This window comes from Ptychodera flava (assembly GCF_041260155.1).
Source record: "Ptychodera flava strain L36383 chromosome 23 unlocalized genomic scaffold, AS_Pfla_20210202 Scaffold_23__1_contigs__length_28996876_pilon, whole genome shotgun sequence".
Classification (NCBI taxonomy): Eukaryota; Metazoa; Hemichordata; class Enteropneusta; family Ptychoderidae; genus Ptychodera; species Ptychodera flava.
The window spans coordinates 22,541,680-22,566,191 of record NW_027248277.1 but is presented as its reverse complement, the minus strand read 5'-3'; the positions used below and the strand labels follow the sequence as shown (position 1 = coordinate 22,566,191).

Genomic DNA, 24,512 nt, shown 5'->3' with positions numbered 1-24,512 from the left:
CAATCAATAAACGACAGCCCTTGAGCATATATACCGTCTAGTAATGGCTGATCTAGCCCTCATTAGTCTCGTGCAGTCTCTTAGCGTCATTTTCTTTCCGTTTTCATTTCGACGTGTGGTTGATTCCTAGAACAACAATGATGATAATATAATCAGTATTACACTTATCTTTATTGTAATGAGTCTTAAATCAAAAGAGGAAGAAACAAACACTCTGGAAATTTAGATATTATTTATCTTCTCAGAATGAAGATAAAACTTGACAGCAACTATGGTGTTATTTCTGTTTAGGCAACTGTCGTTACAGGGCGCCATCATGTAGAATCTAAGACAAGTGCACGAGAACTTAACATCGAATTTACTCTGTCCAGACATTCAGTTTATTTTTTAATCTCATTTGTGAATTTCCATAATGGGCGCATCTGTGCTTATACTCCAATGTCGATAACTGGTTTCGCCATGCTCGTTCATGGACGCCGGGCGCCCATTGGGTAATAACTATATACTACTACTGCATTGTGAGCATAAAGGGTTACTTTTCGTGCATTCAGCATCTAATACGTGAGGGCGCACTGGACCCATATGGGAACACAGAAATGCAGGCAACAAGTGCTTCACACAACATATCGATACGTCCAATTGCAAAGTTTGTAAATGAATGGATCAATGGAACAATTTGTAGTATTCGAAATTTTGGCTATCTGCCTAAACACATAGAAGGTGTCCCTCTTGGGTGAAGTTTCATCCAATCGTTTTGCAGGACAAGAATCAATAATAAGACGACAAACAGCCGAGGAAAAATACGGAGAAAATCATTCAATTCGTGATTACATCAGATCTGAGAACCTGCTTGATTTTATCTTTAAAGCAAATTATGCAGATTAAACATTATTCTCTGCATTGCGCATGCGATTAAAGCGTGGTGCAATGACGTCATGACCAAGCAGGTAAACAGATTAGCAGCGATGAGACACAAGCAAATCATTGTGAACACTCATGTCCTGCGGAGTCCAAAAATCGATACAAATACTTGACAATGCGATACTCAGAATCAACGTTATAGACAAACAAGTTGCTATATTTTGAAAGGATTGCAGGTGGCTATGTACCTTCAATGCTGATCACAGCTACGATCTCACATGACTTTATCTATGGTATAAACTGGGTCAACACATTCAACGTGCATGGGATCGTCACCTTTTCTCATAAGGTATTGGCATTATTTGATTCCATCTTATGTGCCTCTTCAAAGAGAGTAGTACGCTTTATTTAAGAAGAATTCCAAGTTCTGAACTTCAATAACTGACGGTGTGGCAGAGTCCAGTTACTTTTGTATCCGCTAAGTGCCAACCACTCCAAGAAATAACCACCCTCAGTTGCTTTAGTTTAGGATAGGTTTATTCAAGAAGCGGTGAAAACTGGGTAAATAAAGAGATTAAAATACAAGGTCATTCATTGTCTACATCAGAGAGTAGAGGCAAATCAAGTTCAAAGTAAAAGGAATAAAAGAACTAAATTCTACTAAAAATATCTAAGCACTGCATTCAAAATGGTCCTCTAAATAATTGGAAAGTCATAAAAGGAAATCAACTTACATCGTTGCGCCTACAGTCCTACTTTTGGCTGGAGTGTTTGTGAGATCCACATGGCATGTCTACTTGCTTTAAGACAGTGGAAGAAAAACGTGTCTGCGTGGGTGTAATTTAATCTTTAACCTTTTAATTGTTTTACCAAGAAGTTTCTTGACCTTTGTGTCAGAGGGCCTTAAGAAAGATAGAGGGCGATCTTCTGAAAATCTAGTAAGGGTCATGAAGGGTCAATTCAACACACTCCCCGTCTAAAAATGCGCGGTAAGCTGAATTTTTACTAATCATAAATTTCAAATAGAATAAATGCCTACTAATATTTTAGGTCTAAATAAATTCTAAAAGCTAAGAGTATATACGAAAGGGTTCATACTAAGAGAGTCCGTATATAGTGTTCATTGAATTCAATCACAGAGTTCAATTTGTACTTTCAATCAAAACTAATTCACTAATAGGTCTGAGGTAGGTTCGATGTTCGCCATCTTTGTAGATCATGACGTCTACTTTGCGTACTTTGTTGTCATCGCTGGGGTAGACCTTCACTATGCGAGCGAGGGCCAGCTGTTTCTTGCGTATTCTTTCTCTCTAAAAGAACCACGTCTCCTTCTTTGACGTTGATTGTAGATTTGTTCCATTTTGGTCGTGGCTGACGGCTTTGTAGATATTCTTTTCTCCATCGTATCCAGAATTGATCAGCTAGATACTGTACGCGTCGCAAATGTTTTCTACTGTAGATGTCTTGTTGGACAAATGAGCCTGGCGGTGGGGTCGGTGATTGAGTCTTCATGGTGAGTAGCATGTTTGGGGTGAGAGCTTGAGAATCGTTTGCATCTGATGATACAGTTGTTATAGGTCTGGAGTTGACGATGGCGCTGGCTTCTGCCATGAGAGTTGTCAGCAAGTCATGTGTGTATTGTTGCTTGCCTAGTTGATAGTGCATGGAGTCAAGAACGCATCTGATGGTACCAATTTGTCGTTCCCATATACCGCCGAAGTGGGATGCGTGAGGTGGGTTGAAAATCCACTCACAGTCTCTTGTTGTAAGGAATTTCTTGATGCGGTCTTGATCCAGCTCTTTGGCTGCTGCCTGAAGTTCGTTCTTTGCACCAATGAAGTTGGTGCCCTGGTCACATCTGAGTTTCTTGATGTTGCCGCGTATAGCTATGAAGCGACGTAGGGCGTTGATGAAGGATGAAGTGTCCATGGAGTCTATTACTTCTATGTGTACTGCTGTAGTGTAGAGACAGACAAAGATAACTGCCCATCTCTTTGCTTCAGACGTACCGGCTCTGGTTTTGCGGGAAGCTATAGCCCAGGGGCCGAATACGTCCATTCCGACGTTGGTGAATGGTGGGGTTTTCTCAGTTCTGTCCGATGGTAGGTTGGCCATGAGTTGAGTGAGTGGTTTTGCTCTCAGTCTTCTACATATAGAACATTTGTGTAGTATACTTCTTACCATGTCATGTGCACCCAAATCCAATAGCCATTAGCTCTGACGTTTGACAGGGTGAGTTGTCTGCCTTGATGTTGTACTTGTCGATGTACATGATCGATGATAAGACGTGAAATGCGGTTGTCCTGTTGGAGGATGATGGGGTGTCGGCTCGCACAGGTTGATGTCAGATTGACGAAGTCTTCCTCCAACGCGGATGAGTCCTTTTTCATCGATGAATGGGTTCATCCGGCTGATGGGGTTCCGTTTCTGTAGTTTGTTGTTGTCAGTGCCTGCTGACTTTGCTGCAGATAGTATTTCATATTCTTTATGAATGCACTTTTTGTACAGAGCGTAGGATGATGGTTTCTGCTTGTGCCATCATCTCAATTTTTAGTTCTTCTGGAGACTTCTCTTCCTCTTTTTCTGTTTTTTTGGTGGTTTTCTTTGTCTGATTTTGCCTATTAGGTTGGCAATACTTCTCTTCAAGGATCTCCATGATGAGAATCCTTGAAATCGGTGAGCACCTAAGTCGTCTTGTTCTACTTCCTTCGTTGATGTGTTGAGGACGGCAATTGTTTGCGGACCTCGGGGTCTTCGTCACTTACTGTGTATTTGTGTTCTGTTTCTTCATGGTTGTCTTGCTCGTCTCGCTGCCACAGGAATGCTGGTCTTGATAGCCAAATAGTTGACTTGAGGTTTGGGGCTGGTATACTGCGTGATGCGATATCAGCTGGATTTTCGTGTGTAGACACATGTCGCCACTGGTGTGGTGATGAGATGTTGTGTATCTTTTCTACTCTGTTCACTGCATATACGTGGAAACGTTTCGAGCTGTTGTTTATATATCCAAGGACGATTTCGCTGTCCGTGTCATATATGACGTTGTTGGTGTTCAGGCCGATTTCTGATGTGATCTTCTGTGCGACTTCTGTCGCTAGAACGGCTGCACACAGTTCTAGGCGAGGTATGGAGACTGCATGAGTCGGGTTTACCTTTGCTTTGCCAAGTATGAATGATACGTTGACATTGTCTTCATGGTTGATCAACCGCAAGTACGCTACGGCACCTATGGCTTCATTGCTGGCGTCAGAGAAAATGTGACACTCAGTTTTCTTGATGGGTCCGAAGGTAGGTGGAGTGTAGCATCGCTGTAGATGTATCTTTGTGATTAGTTGAGGTTGTTGCACCAGCGCGTCCATCTGGGCAAGTGTTTTCTCCGGTAAAGTGTTTCATCCCATCCAAGGTTTGATGAGTTGTGTCCTTTAGTTTCTGTCATGAGGCCTCGTAGTATAAGTTTTCCTTCTATGGAAACTGGTGCGAGTATACCGAGTGGATCGTATATTGAGTTGACGATCGCCAGTACTCCCGCCGTGAGAATGGCTTCTCCTTCAAGTCTACTTCGAATGTGAATGCGTCCGCCTCTAGAGACCACTTGACCCCTAATGATCTCTGTGTTGGTAAGGTGTCTTGGTTGAAATCCAAACTCTGTAGATCTTTGGCTCGTACTTCGTTTGGAAGTGCTGTCATGACTTCTTTGTCATTAGAAACGATCTTGTGGAAGTTAACGTTTCTGGTCGCTAGTAAGTCTCTTGTTCTATTGACGAGACTGATAGCTTTCTTTGCATCTGGTGCTGAGGTTAGTCCGTCGTCAACGTAAAAGTTCTTGTCGATGAACTCTTTCACGTCTTCTCCATACGTAGATACGCCGTCTTCAGCAATCTTTCTCAGTCCGAAGGTAGCAATGGCTGGTGAGGAGACATTGCCGAACAGGTGTACGTTCATTCTGTACTGAATTACTGGTTTCGTGGGGTCGTTGTCTTTGAACCAAAAGAAGCGCAGATAGTCTCTGTGTTCTTTGTTGACGTGGAAGCTGTGAAACATTTGTTCTACGTCGCCCATTACTGCTGTCTGCTCGCGTCGGAATCGTAGCAGGATACCGAGGAGGCTGTTCATTTGGTCAGGTCCCTGAAGCAATGCGTCATTCAAGGAGACTCCATTGTACTTTGCACTGGAGTCGAATACTACTCTGATCTGCTGTTTCTTGGGATGGTAGACACCGAAGTGTGGTAGGTACCATGCGTTGTCGGCATCTATTTCGTTTTCTGGAAAGGAACTTGGGTGTGCACGTTCCATTATTTTCTTCATAAACTGAAAGTATTCTTCCATCATTTGTGGTTTACCCTGAAGCTGATTCTGTAGATTGTAGAATCGGTTCAGAGCTGATTGTCGGTTGTTCGGCAATTTCTTAGGGTCTTGCATGAAGGGGAGAGGAAGTTCTAGATTTCCTTCCTCATTTATATGGACTTCTCGTTGCATGATGTCTAGGAATTGCTTGTCTTCAATGGAGGGTGCCTTTTGTTCATCGTAAGGTGTCCGCTTGAAGATGGTGGTGCTGAAGTTGACGGATTTTGGGCTTATTATGTCTTTGATGTTGGATGTGATGATTACATTCGAGCGCTGATTCATCGTAGCTGTTGAGGGTTGCAGTCGTACGGTGTACTGAAGTGCGGATTACCCCTCTTGCTGTCTCTAGGCACAGTTCGCCTGAAATTGTCCACCCTAGGTCGGTGCGTTGAGCCAAGGGGAGTTTACAGGTCCATTCCTTGTTTCTCTGACTTTCAGTGGTTCTGGGCAGTTTCTGCCGATGAGGAGATGAATTCCGACGTTCTTTTTTGGTTCTGGAATGTAATCGATGATGGGCTTCAGATGTTTGAAGGCCTTGCAAATGTCTGGTGTCGGTATTTCATTCTTGTTGCTCGGTATGTTGTCGTTTTCTAGCAGGACGGGAAGAGAGAATTTTTCTTTCCGTCACGTGATTCTATGATGACGCTGTTGCTACGTCGTCCCTTTCTGAGTTCTCCTTTGCCGCTGCATGTTGACAGTTCGTATTCAAGGTCTGGGCCGTGTATCTTCAGTGCGTCGAAGAGGTGGCTGTCACCCATACAGGCGTTGGACTGGTCGTCTAGGACTACGTAAGTTTCTATGTAGTCTGCTGGTCGGTCTTGTGTATACACCTTTGCGAGGACTATCTTACCACACGAACGTCCGGCTGGGCATTTCGTGAGTCTGGTACATTTTGTTGTAGCTTCTTGGGTTTCCTTTTCTTTATCTTCTGGTTTGGCTTCAGTTGCTTTCTGCTTAGATCTGTCACCGGGTGTAGCGTGGAGACAGGTGATGTGTTTCTTGCTCTTGCATATGGCACATTCGATGGTCGATGTGCAGTCCTTGGCAAGATGTTTCTCAGTGCATTTAAAGCACAAGCCTTTCTTCTTACATAGTTCAATTCTGTCAGCAACTGGTTGCTTTGCAAATGCTTTGCAATCTTTCAAGTCATGTCCTGTAGCCTCATGAAAGAGACATTGTTTTTCTTCATTTGATGATTTCTTTGCTTGTACACGCGCTCTAGTCTTCGTATGTTGACTGGATTTTGACTTACTTGTTCTATGGGTTGTGTCATCTGGTCTTGGAATATCAGGATCGCATGCTGCTTTCGCTGTGTCTTTCAGGAAGTCTTTCAAGAACTTGAATGGAGGAAATGTTTTGTGGCGTCGTTTGTATGATGCCACGTTATCTCTCCACTTGTTGAGGACGAATCTTGGTAACTTCTCCATGACGGGCTTGAGTCCCTGTGGTGTATTGAGGGACGAAAGGTCAGGAAGTTTTCTCATGTGTGCCTCTGTGTTAGAGCACAAGTCTGATAGTTCGAGTAGCCTTTTGCTTTCGTCTGGTTTAACTTTCGGGAAGGACTTCAGTCTTTCCAGGATTACTGCGGTGATGACTGCAGGGTTGCCGAATCTGTCTTCTAGTTCTATCCAAGCCTCTCTATATGACTCGTCTGGGTCGTCTACATATCGTTGTAGATGGTCTTCGACGATTTTCTGTGGATCTCCCTGCGTGTATTTATGCAGGAAGTCCAGTTTCTCAGATGTCTGTATGCAGGCCGTTGTTACAGTGGCCTCGAATGATGTTTTCCATGACATGTACATGGTTGGGTTCGCCTCCAAATGTTATTGGTTGTTGTATTGGTAAACGTTGACGGGCCATCATTTGGGCTATCTCCGTCAGAGGTTGCATGTTGTTGTTGTTGTTCTGGCTTGTTGAAGGTGTCTGTTGATTTGAAGTAGGTGTGACTGTCTCACCTGATTCTGTTGGTGTTCCCTGTCCTGGTTGTATCAGTAGAGGGATGACTGTAAGCCTTTTTTTGTGCTTTGGGTACAAACTCGTAAAGTTCAGTGCTGGTAATGGATCTTGCTCCATTTCTCTTTTCATTGCAATGTAACGTGATACATGGTCGTTCGATGACTGGTCTGGTGTAGTAAGTGTCTGTACTGGTAAGGAATTTTCTTCCGCTACTTGCTGGAGGGTTTCTGCATCTATCCTTGCCTTTTCTGCTTTCATTTCAGCTTCGATAACTTTGATTTTTGCTTGATGGTGAGCAATTGTCTTCATATACTCTGCCTCTCTTGCTGCAGAGCATGCCTTGCCTTGTGCCTTTAATGCGTTTGTTCTGGATGATGTTGATGATCTGGTTCTGTGTGAACTACGCAAGCTGCCTAATGTAGATCCTCGTTCGGATGGTGATTTGAAGTTGGGGGCGCTGTTTTCAGCTCTCCTTGTCTTTGCATCGTTAATGTATTCATTTGCTTGTTCAATGTTCCTATTGAAGCTTATTTCCGTTAATTCTGCTTGCTCCTTACCTTCTGGAGTCTTGTCTTGTTGATAAGGGACTGGTCAGTTTCTTCGGCCTGGGGGGGGGGGGGCGGTGGATTATTTTTTGCCGACGTCAAAAAGTGGCTGACCCCCCCCCCCCTATTCCAAATTTCGAAAACAGGGTGACCCCCCCTGGGGCGCGACATAGGTAAAATAAAGGTGGACATAACGTGATATATATATATATATATATATATATATATATATATATATATATATATATATATATATATATATATATATATATATATATATATATATAGTAAAATAAAAGGTGGACATGTCATCATATATATATATATATATATATATATATATATATATATATATATATATATTATATATATTATATATATATATATATATATATATATATATATATATGTATTATATTTTACATTTTACATACCGGTATATTTATATTTTAAATAGTCATTCTATGTTTTAATGAAATTGTTGACATGTCAGTTGTAAGGACTTTCAAAGTGTCAATCTTAAAGTTTGAATACAGTACATTTTGAATGAGCTGTATTTTGAATGAGCTGTGATGTATTTCACACTTTCTATGCTTAACCAGATGTCCTGAACTGTTGTACAGAAATGGATGTCAATCATTAATATCAAAGAGGAAAAAGCAGTGAATCAAAAACTTTGATTGGTGTTAAGACTTGCCAACCATCCAATTAGATTTCCTGAGGAGCCATAGAGAGCTTTTTTAGCCAAATCTGATGTGTACAGTGTCTGAGAGGATCTTTTCTTGTAACATTGAAACCATAAAAGCACAGCTAATAATGACAAAAACTGCCTTTTTTAACTGTTATTTTGTTCATAAAAAGCATCTTTCTACAGAAAACCTGTGAAACAAAGGAAAATAATTGTATCAATGAGAAGGAAAGATATCTTGTCATTTTTCTATCTCTAAAATAAGTCACTGTATCAAATATATATATTGTGAAATATTTGTGCAAGTTGCTTTCTCATACTGAATTCTCATAGAGAGAACAGAATTTGTCATCCTTTTCATATGAAATGCAGATTTCATAATGGTACACTTTCACTTAGCAAACATCAAGATATCTCTGATTTATTCAAGCATGTAGCCCGAAGGGCGCGCCGAAAAATATGAAACATCCTGATATCTCTGATATATATGCCTGGTATATTAAAGTCATGCACCTGAAGGGCATGCTGACAAATGTCTGATATATTAAAGTAATGCGCTTGAAGAGCACGCTGAAAATATTGAACATACAGATATCTCTGATGTATGTATGCTTGATATGTTAAAGTTCGGCGTGCTGAAAAATATGACTGATTATTATAGTTACGCGCCCGAAGGGCGCGCCGAAAAATACAACTGAATGATGAAATTTGTGGCTGACACTAGCATTTTAGGCAATGATGAGCCTGTGTCAAAATTCAAAACACACTGACCCCCCTATTGGGCATTTCAAAAACATGGTGACCCCCCCCCTATCACCAAAGTCAAAAACAGGGTGACCCCCCCCCCATGAATCCACCGGCCCCCCCAGGCTGAAGAAACTGACCAGTCCCTAAAGTCTCTGAAGTTTGTTCCAAGTTTGTTCATATTCCTTGGAAAGTGTCTCTGCTGTATCAATTTTGCTTTCTGTTGGGTCCTGCATTGCCCTAAGGTCGATGAGAACTCCCCTTGTTTGGTTCCAAATGCTTGACAGGGCCTTTTCAGTGTTCAAGGTAGCATAGAGCAGTGTGCTTTCGTTTTTTCTACTGTCCTGTAGAGGGCGCCCTTCAGTTCGGGCAGCAGATCCACCTTCAGCAGTGGCCGTCCCACTGGGAACCGCCCCTTCCTTTGTTTGTTCTGTGGTATTTTCTGCCTTAGTAATATCTTCTTGATTTTCATTTTGAGATTCTGTGTGGGCTGGTTGTTCAGCTCCTTCGACTTTATTTTCATCCATTATAGTTTCTTTGAGTCAGTTGTAGTTGGCTGTATATGTGTATACAGTTGGCCTACCTTGCATAGCCTATATGCCAGTGTCCGCTGTGCACTCGAGCCAGTGTCTTGTCCGATGGTTCGCTGGTTTTCACTTCCAATGATGTTTCACTTGCGACGATTTTTCACTTGCGACGATTTTTCACTTCCAACGATTTTTCACTGTGGCGGAGTCCAGTTACTTTTGTATCCGCTAAGTGCCAACCACTCCAAGAAATAACCACCCTCAGTTGCTTTAGTTTAGGATAGGTTTATTCAAGAAGCGGTGAAAACTGGGTAAATAAAGAGATTAAAATACAAGGTCATTCATTGTCTACATCGGAGAGTCGAGGTAAATCAAGTTCAAAGTAAACGGAATAAAAGAACTAAATTCTACTAAAAATATCTAAGCACTGCATTCAAAATGGTCCTCTTAATAATTGGAAAGTCATGAAAGGAAATCTTCATCTTGCGCCTGCAGTCCTAATTTTGGCTGGAGTGTTTGTCAGATCCACTTGGCATGTCTACTTGCTTTTAAGAATGTGCAAGAAAAACGTATCAGCGTATGTATAATTTAATCTGTAACCTTTAAATTGTTTTAAAAAAAAAGTTTCTTGACCTTTTTGCCATAGGGTCTTAAGAAAGATAGAGGGCGATCTTCTGAAAATCTAATAAGGGTCGTGAAGGGTCAATTCAACACAGACGGCTAATCCACGTTTGAGGGTCGATATGCGTCAATGAGTCAGTGCGATTCGGTGATGCATTCTATTGACATTGTTGCTGAGCAGGTGTTTCAAAAGGATGAAACACAAGAAATTAGTATTTGCAAAAATTATTTGCATTGCGGGAAGGTGTGTGTTCTTATTTCGAATCTTTGAATTTATTCTCATCAAAGTATTCTTTGCTTCTATATTTAATGTATTTTACCTAATTGATCTGAGTGACTCACTTGCCAACACATCCGTTTGCCCCATAGGTATGATTATGTTTATGAAGCTTTTCTATTAGATTAAAGACAAGTTATTTTTTGTGCACCTTATATGAATCCATTGCAAGGCGCATCACACGATATTATTACACAAAACGTCTACCGATCTTTTCATTACTGTTTCCAAAACAATTTGTCTAGAGTCTATGCCTAGTCATGAAACATGAAACATCAACGAATCAATGAGCCACTGTTGATTTTGCTTCTAGAACAGGTTCTCCAGTATAGCAGCTACCATACATAATTAATAATCTGATCAGCACATTGAAAGTATTATATTGACATAAGTAGAATATGGTGAATAGTTGGAACAATAATACTGTCTCTCAGCAGAAGTCATGATGACTCTGATATTCAAAATTTCACTAATTCAACACCTGATGACATTAAAGCAACGACGGTTATGGGTGATAAATAGTACAATTCAATCAAGTGGTTTTTGTCTTTAGCAAGCTATTTCCTTAAGAAGAATTAAGAAGGAGGACAAATATGGGATTCTAGTACAGATGTCGTACTTATACGACAAGAATAGCAGCTACCATGGATAAGTAACGAATTAATCAGCACATGAAACACGTAGTAATATAGCTTCAGTAGAGAGTCGTGAGTTAAACCACTGACACTCGGCAATAGGTCTGATGAATCCAATGTTCAGAATTGGATAAATGCAACGCCTGGTTTCATTAACGCGCTCAAACTCATACTTGATAAAAACTGTCACACCCATCCAATCAGTCGCTTTCGGTGAAAACCGCTATCATTACAAGGAAATATGATTTAGTGCACATATAATGGGTTTGATCAGAGATGGTCATATCTTGTGTCGGTTGTTTTCGTCGATGAAGTTGACATATGCACATCGAATGTTTTGGTTTTCCCTGTTTGTTGTTGTGTAACATTTTTGTCTTCAATGTATGTACTTGGAAATGATAGTGTTCACCGCCGAGATGTGGTTAATATACTATGTTCGTACACCCTAGAAGTGCAGCAGGGTGTTAGAGGCAATCATGTTTATGTTACGATTCTCTGACTTGACATTACTGAAGGCAAAATCAATGATGCCCTTGTTCAATTAATTTCTTCGAATAAGTTAGGGAAATACACAAAACTGTTAAAAGTAAAACATGCATGTAACATGCGTAGCAACAATTTACGCAACGTGTCAACGGTATTTATTGCAAAGCTTGATACATATTAATTATGATGTTGGAGTTTGTTTACTATGCCATTATGTAAATCTTGTAACGTATCTCAGGTTGATCAGGTTCTTCTCCAGCCAGCTGTCTTGTTCCCCTCCCCCCCCTGCCAGAAAACCCCTTTACGGTACAATATATGAAACAGGAGACCACAATACAACGGTAATTCTTTTACCTCGAGCGTAGACCAGTCAAAAGCACCTGATAGACTGGTGTTTCTCATGTTTCCACTACTTTCCCACACTGATTTTTAGTTTACCGAAATAAATTCTAGATCGAACCTACGTACGAATACACATGAAGTACAGGATGTAAGTGGATTGTCACCATTTTTTGTGTAAGTGTTTCAAGAGAAATATTCTCTGCAAAAGTGACAAGGATAATCTTGAGAATTTCAAAAAATATATTACATGTTTACGATATTCTAGCTATTATCTCCATTCATCTCATTTTATTTCTGCCGATTTCTTCTGCCGTTCAAATGCTCTCTGTCACCATATTTAGTTTCTATGCCAGTTGTGACTCCCATTTAGCTTTAGTAAAACATTATACCACCCCCAGTATTAGCTATCGTCCAATCAGAACAACGCATTTGCATGACTGACACGCTCAGAAAATCTACTTCATAATTAATACGAGTTCTGGCATCAGCACTTATAAGCAAAACATCTCGGCGTCGTGACGCCTAAAATAACTAGTATGCAGTCACGGGTCGTCCACTTCTATATTATCCGCTACAGTTTGAGGATCAGAAGATCTTGAGGCGCTCTAAAATTGTCAGCGACGAACTTGGCAAGTTTGTTCCGTACCTGCAGGTAAGATTGTTGAAAGGATGAAGCAATACTTATGCCCCTTAAGTACTATTTATCTCATTTCGGAGATGTTCTTCTTCAGTGAAGTATAAAACTGATCTCATGAACATATATATCTTCGAGTCATTTTTCTTGAGATTGACATCAATCACTAATGTTAATATCTCTGGATTTTCAAGCATATTTTTCTCATACATTACAGGCAACATAATAGCATAGAAACAGGTGGGGCAGCATACAAATAATACTTGTAAGGGTAACTGTTGGTGTTTTGTCCCTCGGATTTTTTTCACCGGCATATCATATCTATCTCTTTTTTATAATTTTTAAGCCATCACATTTGGTTGTATGAAAGTCCTGGGCTCTCTAGATTAGCCTCGTCAATATTATCAATCACCAATATTAAGTTGAATAGTAAGCATACCATCTCCGTTCCTGATTCTAATTCATTCATTCGCTGGTCGAAGAGCTCTTCTTGGGTGCACGCGACTGAACAGTATACGATGGTGTCCTTTATCTTGTGTGCACAACCAGGGGCCAAACGCTAAAAGCACGATTCTTGTGTTTGCTGCAATTGCAAGATGCGTTGTCAAAATCAAAATATTGTTTCACTTTCACTTTGTGGGTTTCTTGGTTTCAAGTGTGTAATATATTGTACTTTACATCAGAACCCTCACAGCGCATAGATATAGAAACGAAAATATAAAATTTGACTCCAATCATAACGAAAGTTGACATTAAGTGATGAAACCTAATCGAGTGAAGGATGTTTATTCTTAAGCTAAGCATGTAGAAATCTAACTACGCTGTGAAGTGTGACACACTTTCGTATTCCTGATAGATGAAGGAGTATTATTCCACATGTTTGAAGTGCGGTATACAAACGTGAACGGCACTTGTCCAGTTTCTGCCTTAAAAGTTGGAACGTACATCAGCATTTAATTATAGAACTTTGAGTATTTAAATGATACATCTAAACAAGGAAACGAAATTGCTGTTAATGATCCGGTGCAAAACCGTTTAGTGTTTCAAATTTCTGAATCGCTACTAAATAAGAAATGTCTTTGAATAACAAGCAAACAAACAATAAATAGTTGAGTATTTGCAATTTTCCCATAATTTCTGTAAAACTATCACTTTAATCAAAATACCCAGACACAATCTACACTACACATGTCAGTGTATCTATGGTGCAGGTATGTGGCTGAACCAATGTGCACGCTATGCATGTAGTATATATAATGCAGCATTTACTCATAGCTTTACGTGACTATGCCAAGTCACACGGCCTTCGTCATATTAACTTCCAAATATTCTGAAATTAAATAAATCATAAAGCGGACCTGTTTTATTTGGACTCTGGCTACATTATTTACATTGATAAAGTATATGTTCGTCCATCATGCCTTGACAATGGAAGTACACAAAGGAGATTGGTCAATCCATGACTTCTAAGATGAAAACTGAAACCTATGACATAGAAACTGTGCATATTCTTCAAAACTGGTGAAGGTTGTCTAAGGTTAAACCTGATACTCACGCTGTCAATGTTGGCGAACATATATTCATTTTGAGCCCAGATACCTGTAAACTAATGTACTAACTTTGTGTTGTTCATCGGTTGATATTTGAAAACAATGGTAGTATATGCCTCAGATAGATCCTATGGTTCTTTTGAATATGACATACACGAATCAGCTATGAAAAACATTACTGGTCCTCTTCTGGTCTTGCCAACGACTCATGGCAACATTGAAGCCCGATCAGAAGCCCCTAAATCAGTTGTTGTGCATACGGACGCCACCAATACAACAGTCAAATGCTACGCGGAGTTAACATGTGTACGGCCAAAAGAATACAATCTTATACTATACACGAAAAACGAAAAATACTGAGCTTGATATTTTTTTTAATGAAAGTGTCTTCAAAGATGATTATATTTGGTTTTGTTGATTATGGAACTACAGCTCGTAGCTATATCTTCAAATTCATTGAAATTTAAATTACTAAATCTAAGAGTTCCTACAAACATTTATCGGAATACTTCAGCGCGCCTTTCCATTAATTGTCAATAATGTATGGGCTAGTTATTTCTTCTAAAGCCTTTTAAAATCCCTGTAATAGAAATCTATTGATTTATATGTTCCTCCTCAGGCATTTTATAGGGGAATTTGAGACATCTACTGAGTCCATCGGTCGAGTGAATGGATTACTTGTCACTGATGTTATCAATGTACAAACTAAAAAGGTCAGTTCTCTTTAGAGTGTTTGGGACAAATGATCTCCCCCCCCCCCACGTATAGCAATAGATATAGAGATAAAGTTTTTTTTAAACGTAGCAATTATTAAAAAATCCGTGGCGATACGGTTTTTATTGTAGTCTTTAATAAATAAATTGAAAATAAAAAACAGAAATGTCAAACAGCTTTTATTTTCCACTTGGACCTCTAAATGACTTGTAAAGATAAAACCTGAAAACCCTTGACACAGAAACTGTGCATATTCTTCAGAACTGGCGAAGGTTGTCTAAGGTTAAACCTGATACTCACCCTCTCAATGTTAGCGAACGGATATTTATTTTGAGCCCGGATATCTGTACAGTAACGTACTAGTTTGTGTTGTTCATCGGCTGATATTTTGAAAACAATGGTAGTATATCGCGAAATGCCTCAGATGGGTCTTATGGTCCCTCTGAATATGACATACACGAACCATCTATGAACAAAATACTCAGAAAAAATCCAGAAATTACTCGGATCTTTGGAGTTGCCAATTTAAATGTAATGTTCTTTGGTGAGCTAATTTAGTGGTCCTTAAAGGGAAACCTAAGTCCAGCGACATTGACAGTTTATCCCTTCCAAAATCACCCTTGAGTAAAATGCAGCTCAAATTTGCAACATAATTGCACGCGTTGACGACTACGGCGCGACGAAAAGAGAAGTTCAAGTAGACGACATTTATGGAAATGAGCCCGGAATACCATGGGCGCGAAAGGGCTCATGAGAGAAGCGTGCGTGACGTCATCGGCGATACAGACGAATGTAGCTTGCAGCTGGAGGAGTACTGTGAACAGTTCAGCGCGTTCGTAAGACGACTATGGAGAGTTCGGACAGTGATATTTCTGACATCGAGTATTACTTTTCCCCAACTGAAATTAAACCATACTAATTTGAACCTGTCCAAGATATGTAATAATTAGAAAGCATCTCAAACATCATTCATATCTTGGTTGCTTGCGTTTGTGTATGATTCCAGCAGAGGGAGTCACTGTGCTTGTACAGACCCCGAACTGGATTGGAGAGACTGAGTGACCCTGCGATCCTTCAACGCTACGTTTCTAAAACAGAGTTTTCTGTATCAGTCGCTTAAAATTAAATTTTGGTTCGTGAATGATACGGAATGATTGACTGATTGTATGTGTTACCGTGTAAGTCGAGCTTGGCCAGATCTTTAAGGTTGCGAAATCTCTGATATGTATCAGAAAATATTTATTCGCGATTTGACAAATCTATTATAGTATCGTCTGTTTTTCGAAGCTGTGTCGAACTTAGGAAGTCGGACTTACTCAGATCTACAAAGTGATGAAATCGCCGATATAATGAATATTTGCCCGCTATTTAAAAAATAGTATCGGTTAAAGCTTGTTGTAAGGATTGTGTTTCATACAAGACCAGCCCAAACTCCCGATGATTTCCGATATGTCCTCTGTTCAAGTCCCGATCGCCAAGTAAAAATGTTTACATGTAAAGAATGTAATTTGTGCAAGGGCCTCCCGAGTCCCGATGATATCCGATCGGCCCTCTCGACGAAGTCCCGTGTGGACATTTAATGAAAAAAATGCTTTACATGTAAAAAATGTATTTCGTGCATTAATAAATCTAATAATGTAAAACATACAGTATTCTTGACTACCGGCCATGGATGCTATTTTTGAAATAAGAGTCGGACAGCATTCGGGTGGTCAGATCTGTTAGGTGGTGAAATCTCTGATATACATCGGATATTTACCCACGATTTGACAAAGCATCGTCTAGTATCAGAGTTAAAGTCCTAAGTCGCCGATATTTATCGGATAAATATCCGTGATTTCGTAGACCCAGCATGCCAACACCATCCAGTGCAAGTAAATCTAGGATCGTCTGGTATCGATATTAGCCTAAGAGTTCCAGCGCAATTGATATTTATCGGGAAAATATAATATCGGCGGTTTCTCACACCCGGCGTGCCGATACACAGTAGGCAAAAAGTCATTCCAATATCTTGTAATATCAATATTACAAGGTATAGTCCCGAAATTGCCTATATTTATTGGTTATATATCGGAGATTTGGCAGACCCGGGATGTCAAGATAAGAGACGCTTTGTGTAGTTTCGTCTTCGGATTTTAGAGTCCCGAAATCGCCAATATTAATATTTATCTGGTTAAAACCGGCGATAGTAGGCTGACTCAGCATGTCAAGATACGAACCGCATTGTGTAGTATCGTCTTGTATCGGTATCAGAATCCCGAAATCCCTTATAAAACAATCATCCTGAAAGAATTAGAACATAACGTTGTATCTTTTACAGATTTTTAAACTCGCCCGACTTTCTTTAGCCACTGTCTTCGAAAAAGCTGTTCTGTGGGAAGACGGTAAAAGCTGACTTCGTTTGTTCTTCCCTGAGTGATTTTTGCACTCAACTGAACAACAATTATCTATTTTTATGCTATTGAGCATTAAAGATTCGTAACGTGTAGAACTGCACTCCTGCAGTCATAGACTCCAATGCTTGGTAGGCTGTCACACACGTTCGTGTATCGCCGATGACGTCACGCACGCTCCTCCAATGAGCCCTTTCGCGCCCATGGGATTCCGAGCTCATTTCCATAAATGTCGTCTACTTCAATGTCTCTTTTCGTCGCTCCGTAGTCGTCGGCGCGTGCAATTATGTTGCAAATTTGAGCTGCATTTTATTCTGGGTTATTTTGGAAGGGATAAACGGTCAATGTCGCTGGACTTAGGTTTCCTTTAATCAATTACCATTTTTCCCGGAAAAAAGTCTCGTTTATCAAGAAAACTGTCATTTTTTTCAAAGTTACGATAACTGGCAAAATAGCATAATTGAGGGAATGAACATTTGTGAGAAATACACCTAGCAACTCAAACAGCTTCGGAGTTGTTAAAAGCAAATCACTTTTGCGTCAATAGGTTTTTCGATTACCATTAAAACTTCAAATGCAGTCATTTCTACATTCTTTGGAAGAAAAGGGTAAAAGGATGCCCTTGGTGAACTTAATCGTCAAAACACATGGTCAGAATATGTCTGCATATTTGAAACGTAAAGTGCGCCAGATTGGCTGAGGATTGTTAGCCTCAACAGTTATGCTCCTTGAATGCTTTGCTTTTTAATGTCATGGGTGCAAATCTCGTTTGCTTGATTTGCGTACAATTGTGGCCTCTGTTGATCGTGCCAATGGCTGACGGCCACATTGAAGCCCGATTTCGAGCTCCTAAATTAAGAGTTGTGCGTTAGGATGTCATCGATATAACAGTCAAATGATACGCAGAGTTTACATGTATATGGCAAATGAATGCAAACTTGAACTAGGCATGAAAAAAAAGAATATTTTTAGCTAGAATTATTTTGATGTATTTGTTTAAAAGGTGATTGATTTGGTTCTGTGTGGTAGTGAAAGCTATAACATTTTTTCAGGTCACGTCTTAAAATTAGCGAGGGGATCGTTAAAATGGATATTGCTTGTTTCTCTCTGTACCAATGGAAAAGTTGGTTGCTTAAAGTTGATGGCAACCGTATATTACGACAGTAAAAAGTGATGAAGTCAGCAATTTATTAAAAAAAATATTAAATCTTGTAACTTAATTAATGTTATGAATTAAATAAAATAACAATGCCGAGTAAAATTACTTATCATACACCTACTACCGTAACCTATGGGAGTTTGACCGTCCAATAACTTTCCGTATTTTGTATAGTACGCGGAGTCCCGAATACGGGAGACGCGCGACGCGCCTGTTTGTCCTTTGACGTAGCAATTTTATTTCAACAATCGCGCGCGTTCAACTCATATCGCGCGTGCCGCATCCCTCAAAATTTACCAGAGAATTAGTTTATGCGGACGATTAATGGGGGAGAGTGTATATTAATAGGGATATACATAAAATGCGGCCCTGTATGTCTCGGGCTCAGTGAGTGACGTATTGGACTCGCCTTCGGCTCGTCCAATACGTCACTCACTGAGCCCTCGTCCATACAGGGCCGTATTTTGTGAATAACCCTATATATTTTGGACTGCAAAGAGCTCCTAAATTAGTCTCCAGATAGTTGAATGTATTGAGGCACATCTCCACAATAGCGCAGCTACCATGATACAAAATTAATGAAGAAATTCGCACATTGAAAACGTATTACATTCTACAAAAAGCATAACACAGTCAGATAACTGTCTGATCAGTACCTGCAGCAGATTTCATCGATTTTGTCGCTGTCATTTTGGAGTTATATGACTAACTACAAACCTTCATTCAATATGCAAATGAGCTATTTATGAACTATACTCTGCTCAGTGCTTCATGTGGCAATTGAATATATATTATCAGATAATATCTTTAGCAGGTTTCACCAAATTTTGTGCTTTTATTTCAGAGTTATATAACTAATTACAAAGGTTATTAAATAGGTAAATGAACCCTCAATTAATTTCACATTGCTAAATGTTTTTCAACAGCGTCTGATATCGCTATCTAGCAGATTTCATCCGATTTGGTGCAGTCATTTCGGAGTTATATGTCTAATTAGAAAACTTTAATAATTTGCAATTGAGCTATTTATTAACTTGTCACTGCCAAATGCTTCTCAGTACAATTGGATATATCAGATCAATATTTGTTGCAGGTATCATCAAATTTGGCGTGGGAGAGAGGAGTGATATCACTAATAAAAAAGTTCATTAAATATGCAAATGATCAGATAATTGACAAAATAGTCATAATATCATCATAATTTTCTGAGATTGTCATCTGTGAAAATTCTGATGAAATTTGGGCAGTATTTCTTGATATATGTCAATACTGTTATAACTGTCTCCATAGGAAACTATTACATGAACGAAATGGCATTTCATAACTCCGTTAATATGCAAGCCACACTAACAAAAATCTTATCAGTTCTTGCAATTAGCACACGGTAGCTTTCTGTAAATCTTATTTGAGTCAGCTCACGCGCTTTTGAGTAATCATGTAAACAGAGATACAGACAGAGAGACGGACAGACACACACACACTCTCTCTCTCTCTCTCTCTCTCTCTCTCTCTCTCTCTCTCTCTCTCTCTCTCTCTCTCTCTCTCTCTCTCTCTCTCTCTCTGTGTCACGGACACATAGACATTGCTATCACATTAGCTCACGTGTTCACACATGAAAGCTAAAAACTTATAACACAATTAATGGTGTGAATTAAATAAAAACTACAATGCTCATTAAAATTACTTACTTAAGCTGGGACTGCAAAAACCTCTTAAATTAGATTCCGGAGAGGTTAATGTAGCCAGGCACACTGATGGGTAAGGAAGTCATTTAGCTTGCAGGCTTGATATAGATCCGAGTCGTCGAGAGTTAACAGTCAGTGTTTAGGTGATGAAACGTCCTAAAAGTCCGAAATAAATACTGAAGTGATCTCGAACGTTTGGCTGCAAAATCTCTCCATCCCGTATTTGTGCTAAATATAGCTTAATCCACACAACATGGGAGAAATCTAGAATATCTGTTTATATGCTAATTACTGCCAGTAAAATATCTTCACTTGTGTAAATATGACGTCCTGTATTTGTACTAAAAAGAGTTTAAACCAGACAACAAGGAAGAATTCTATGATTTCTATTGATATGCTAATTAATCTTCTAAATACCTTAATTTATAGTAAACATAACATTTTGTAATGTTCTGAACAGGATTGATTGAATTCAAGCTCATGAAGGAGAATGACCCTAACCACATAACCTTCAGAATGTTCTAGACTGAGTAAACTAAGGTCATTGGAAGAGGAGAATGACCTTCATAACATTACACCTATCACTTGTTACTTGTTAATATTATTCCGCAGTTTGGCGTTTGGCTGTTTGGCCACTGTTGACTTCCTGTACTGTACACAATAGAAGCTACCATGATACATAATTAATGAAATACTCAGCATATTAAAACTTACTAAATTGACTTAAGTAGATCATCGTAAGCAGTTAGAACAATGATGCTGTCATTCAGCATATGCATGGCTAATCTGGTGTTGCAAATGAAACAATTTCATACCCGCTGATATTAAAACGATAATATTATAGGTGATCAAAACTGTACTGTTCGTTCAATTGGCTTTTGTCTAAGCAAACAAACTTCTTTTAGGGAAATTAATGGTGCAGCCCACAGAAGTGGGGTCCGATTACAGGTGTCAACGATAGACCTGTCAAAAGCAACTGATAGGCCTTCCAATGTTTCGACTACTGGCTCATAATGATTTTCAGTTTACCGAAATAAATTCTCATCCAAACCTACTTCCATTTTCACGTGAAGTACACCCTGGAATTATATGGCCATCATTTCTTATATATTTGTGTCAAAAGAAACATTCTCTGCAAATTTAAGTGTTAAAGCTGTCGCAGCTCTAGACGATATTGTGTTACAATGTTTTACTTTAAGGATTAATGTAGAGAGTGCGGAAAGTCAGATTATAACAATATTAAAAGTCATTTCGCATTATAATTTATAATTTGCATATCTAATCAGCAGTCACAGTTTGACATATATATTTGAAGGATTTGACAAAAGGGCAATTACATTTGCTATATAAAGTAGTGATACAATGACAGCCCTCAAAGAAGTTAGGTATTTTTTTTCAGCTAATTACATATTTGAATACTTAAAGTGGCACTCACACTTGATCGCAATTGAATGATACATTGCAGAGTGCCATCCATTTAAAGCACATATATATTTGAAGACGTCCAAATTTGTTATCGGCATCTCCCAAAATGGTTGCTGGGCACACTCTCCCTTATTGGATGGTACCATGGTTGCTTTCAATTTCATTCACCTTTGTCTCTTTACTGGATTACAATATTTGCAATATCGATCTTTTTTCTTATTAATATTACTGTTTTGCGTATATTATACATATTAATTGCAAGATATATGCTTGAAGAAGTACATCGTCTGCTCTACCTAGGCCACTATCACTTGTAAAAGACTTGACAAGAGTATTTAGGACTCTTTTCGTTACGACGGTTGTATATTTTGTCGGTGCTTTTCCGTTAACAATGGTTATAATTGTCTCGACATCAATGTCCATAGCAAGAAATGTCACGGCTAAAATGCTAGAGATGACTACATGTAACATCTATTACGCACATTTATAGGGCCGGTACAAACTGCCTAGTGTCGAGCTGTCAGTAAGTCTGTCTGTCTGTCTGTCGATCGGTCGGCCATATGAACGTCCGTCACTGTTTTTGTTTTAACTTGTTACAGTTTTTTGTCCTCTGCCTTTTAACAGGTGGTGTATCTATCGCTGGTCAGCCAATATTTTACTGTATTCATTTTCACTTGCTGCAGTTTTATCCCTCTTTTGAGGTGGTTTGTAATTTTTAATGCCGTGAAAATGCCGGTTGTTAGAAGAAATGAGTCAAAACAAGACTTGTAAGGATGTTTTAAAGATTTTAAATACGAAATTTAAAACCGATAACATGGTAACTGTGACTTTATTTTAAATCTAGCGAATGCAGACTTAGGTTAAACCTGATATGCACATAGACTCAATGTTGGCAAAAATGTACTTATTTTCAACCCTGACATATGTAAACTAATATGGTTTCTCTGATATAACATACACAGATCATCTATGGACAATATACTAAGATTCATTAAACTGTTCAATTTAAAAAGGCATGTACTTTCGTGAGTTTTTTCCTTTACTTACCCCGTTTTACGAAACAAATTGCGTTTATCAAGATATCGAATTTTGTTCACAGTATAACTGGCAAAAGAAAACAACTTAGGAAATCAACATTGGTAAGAATACACAGAGTTATTAAAACAACTTTGGAGTTGCTTGAAAGTAGCATACTGTTTTGTGTCAACACTGTTCCGATTACGATAATCATAATCGAACAGTTATTGACACGAAGATACAAATGCAGTACAAATGCATTTTTCGAAAAAAAGTTTTAAAAATTGCCATGGTGGTCAGGATCGTCCAATGCACATGGTCAGAATGTGTCTTTCTATTTGAGGTCTAAGGTGTGTCAGATTTGTCGAGGATTTTTTCAATACAAAGTTATGCTCTTTTGGCTGCTTTGGGTTTGAATGTCATGAATGAAAATCTTGTTCGGTTGATTTGTGCACAATTGTGTCCTCTGCCGGTACTGCCAAAGACTCCCGACAACATTGAATCCCGGTCAGAGGCTCCTATATAGTTGTACATCACGGACGCCATCAAGACAACAGCAAACGCCGCGCACAGTTAACTTGTTTACGGCTTAATGAGTAAATCTAACAATAGACATAAAAAACGCAAAGAAACTGAGCATGAAATTATTTGAACGTACTTGTCATCAAAGGTGATGCAATTAGGTTCTGTTTGATTATTCAAGTGGAGCTCGTAGGTATATCTGCAAACTCATTGACATTTCAATAATAAAATCTACGACTTCCTCCAAACATTGATCGGAATACTTCAGTGCATATTTCCTTAACATTATCGATAATGTATCGGCCAGATTTGTTCTCTGTAACTAACAACTGTAGTAGAAGGACTTACGTACACCTACTGATTTATATATTCCTTTTAAGGCATTTCAGAGGATAATTTGAGACATGTACTGAGTCCACTGGTGGAGTCGGTGAATGATTGTATCACTTTTGTTTCCAGAGTACAAACTTAAAAAGGTCAGTTCTTTTAAGTATTTTTACCAATTTAATTGCCCTGTATAAAGCAGCCGATTGAAAGATAAAACAAAATCGTTACTTTCAGCTTGTGTAATTGTTAAAAATCGGCAGCGATACGCTTTTATTTTAACCATTAATAGTATATATTTAAACAGCATAAACGTCAAATTAGATATTATTCCCTAATATTTTTCTTCGTTCAGCGAAGGAAAATACGAGTGACGTAATGACCGTGTCACCACGAGTCGAAGACGAGTGGTGACACGGTCATTACGTCACGAGTATTTTCCGAGCTGAATGAAGAAAAATATTAGGGAATAATATACTTATCACATGCACAAGCCAATAATTCGTTATTTTTTGCAAAATAAAATAAGTTTTCCATGACGATTCCGCGTTTTAACTTTTGAACTACTTTAGGAATAAATATCAGTACGCCGTGCACAAGTTGTCAATCATTTCCAGTCGTCCGTCGTGTGCATTTGCGCTCACGTTCGTTCATGTGTGGAGCAAATGACAGCCCTCGGTCTACATGTAGGCTACCTTCCGTAAAGTTATACTCTATTTCAAAGATAGCATAGTCCTAGAAATTTATCACAGACGAAGATACGCTTTTTTCGGGAACAAATATCGACTGAATCTCGACGGCGCGAACACTGTAAACGTCGCGCCTGACCCTGTTTGCAATGCGTACGGAACCCACGGTATACGCGACCAGCTTCAAGTTCGTTGTTTCCGCAAATTATTCACGTAATTCCTTCGGAATATACAGGCGGTACACTCTCGTGTTTACATTGTTCGGATTAGTAATGTCGTAGTCTGTGAAAATATCGATTTCATTACATGACTTTTGATCGTGGGAGAAACATCGGCCACCATGTTGTTTGTTTACATATTTACGAGCACACCGA

General features: G+C 39.1%; 3 protein-coding genes across 3 annotated transcripts; all 3 read right to left on the bottom strand.

The window, feature by feature from the left end:
* Positions 1-2,171: 2,171 nt before the first annotated feature.
* On the bottom strand, positions 2,172-2,976 carry LOC139123860 (uncharacterized). Its single transcript, XM_070690011.1, has 2 exons — positions 2,296-2,976; positions 2,172-2,192 (listed from the first exon to the last, which is right to left on the bottom strand). Exons 1-2 carry the CDS (start codon positions 2,974-2,976, stop codon positions 2,172-2,174), a joined length of 702 nt encoding a protein of 233 aa, XP_070546112.1.
* A 584-nt stretch (positions 2,977-3,560) lies between these two features.
* On the bottom strand, positions 3,561-4,220 carry LOC139123858 (uncharacterized). Its single transcript, XM_070690010.1, has one exon. It carries the CDS (start codon positions 4,218-4,220, stop codon positions 3,561-3,563), a length of 660 nt encoding a protein of 219 aa, XP_070546111.1.
* Positions 4,221-4,323: 103 nt separating this feature from the next.
* On the bottom strand, positions 4,324-5,487 carry LOC139123857 (uncharacterized). The gene has a single exon (XM_070690009.1). It carries the CDS (start codon positions 5,485-5,487, stop codon positions 4,324-4,326), a length of 1,164 nt encoding a protein of 387 aa, XP_070546110.1.
* Positions 5,488-24,512: the final 19,025 nt, after the last annotated feature.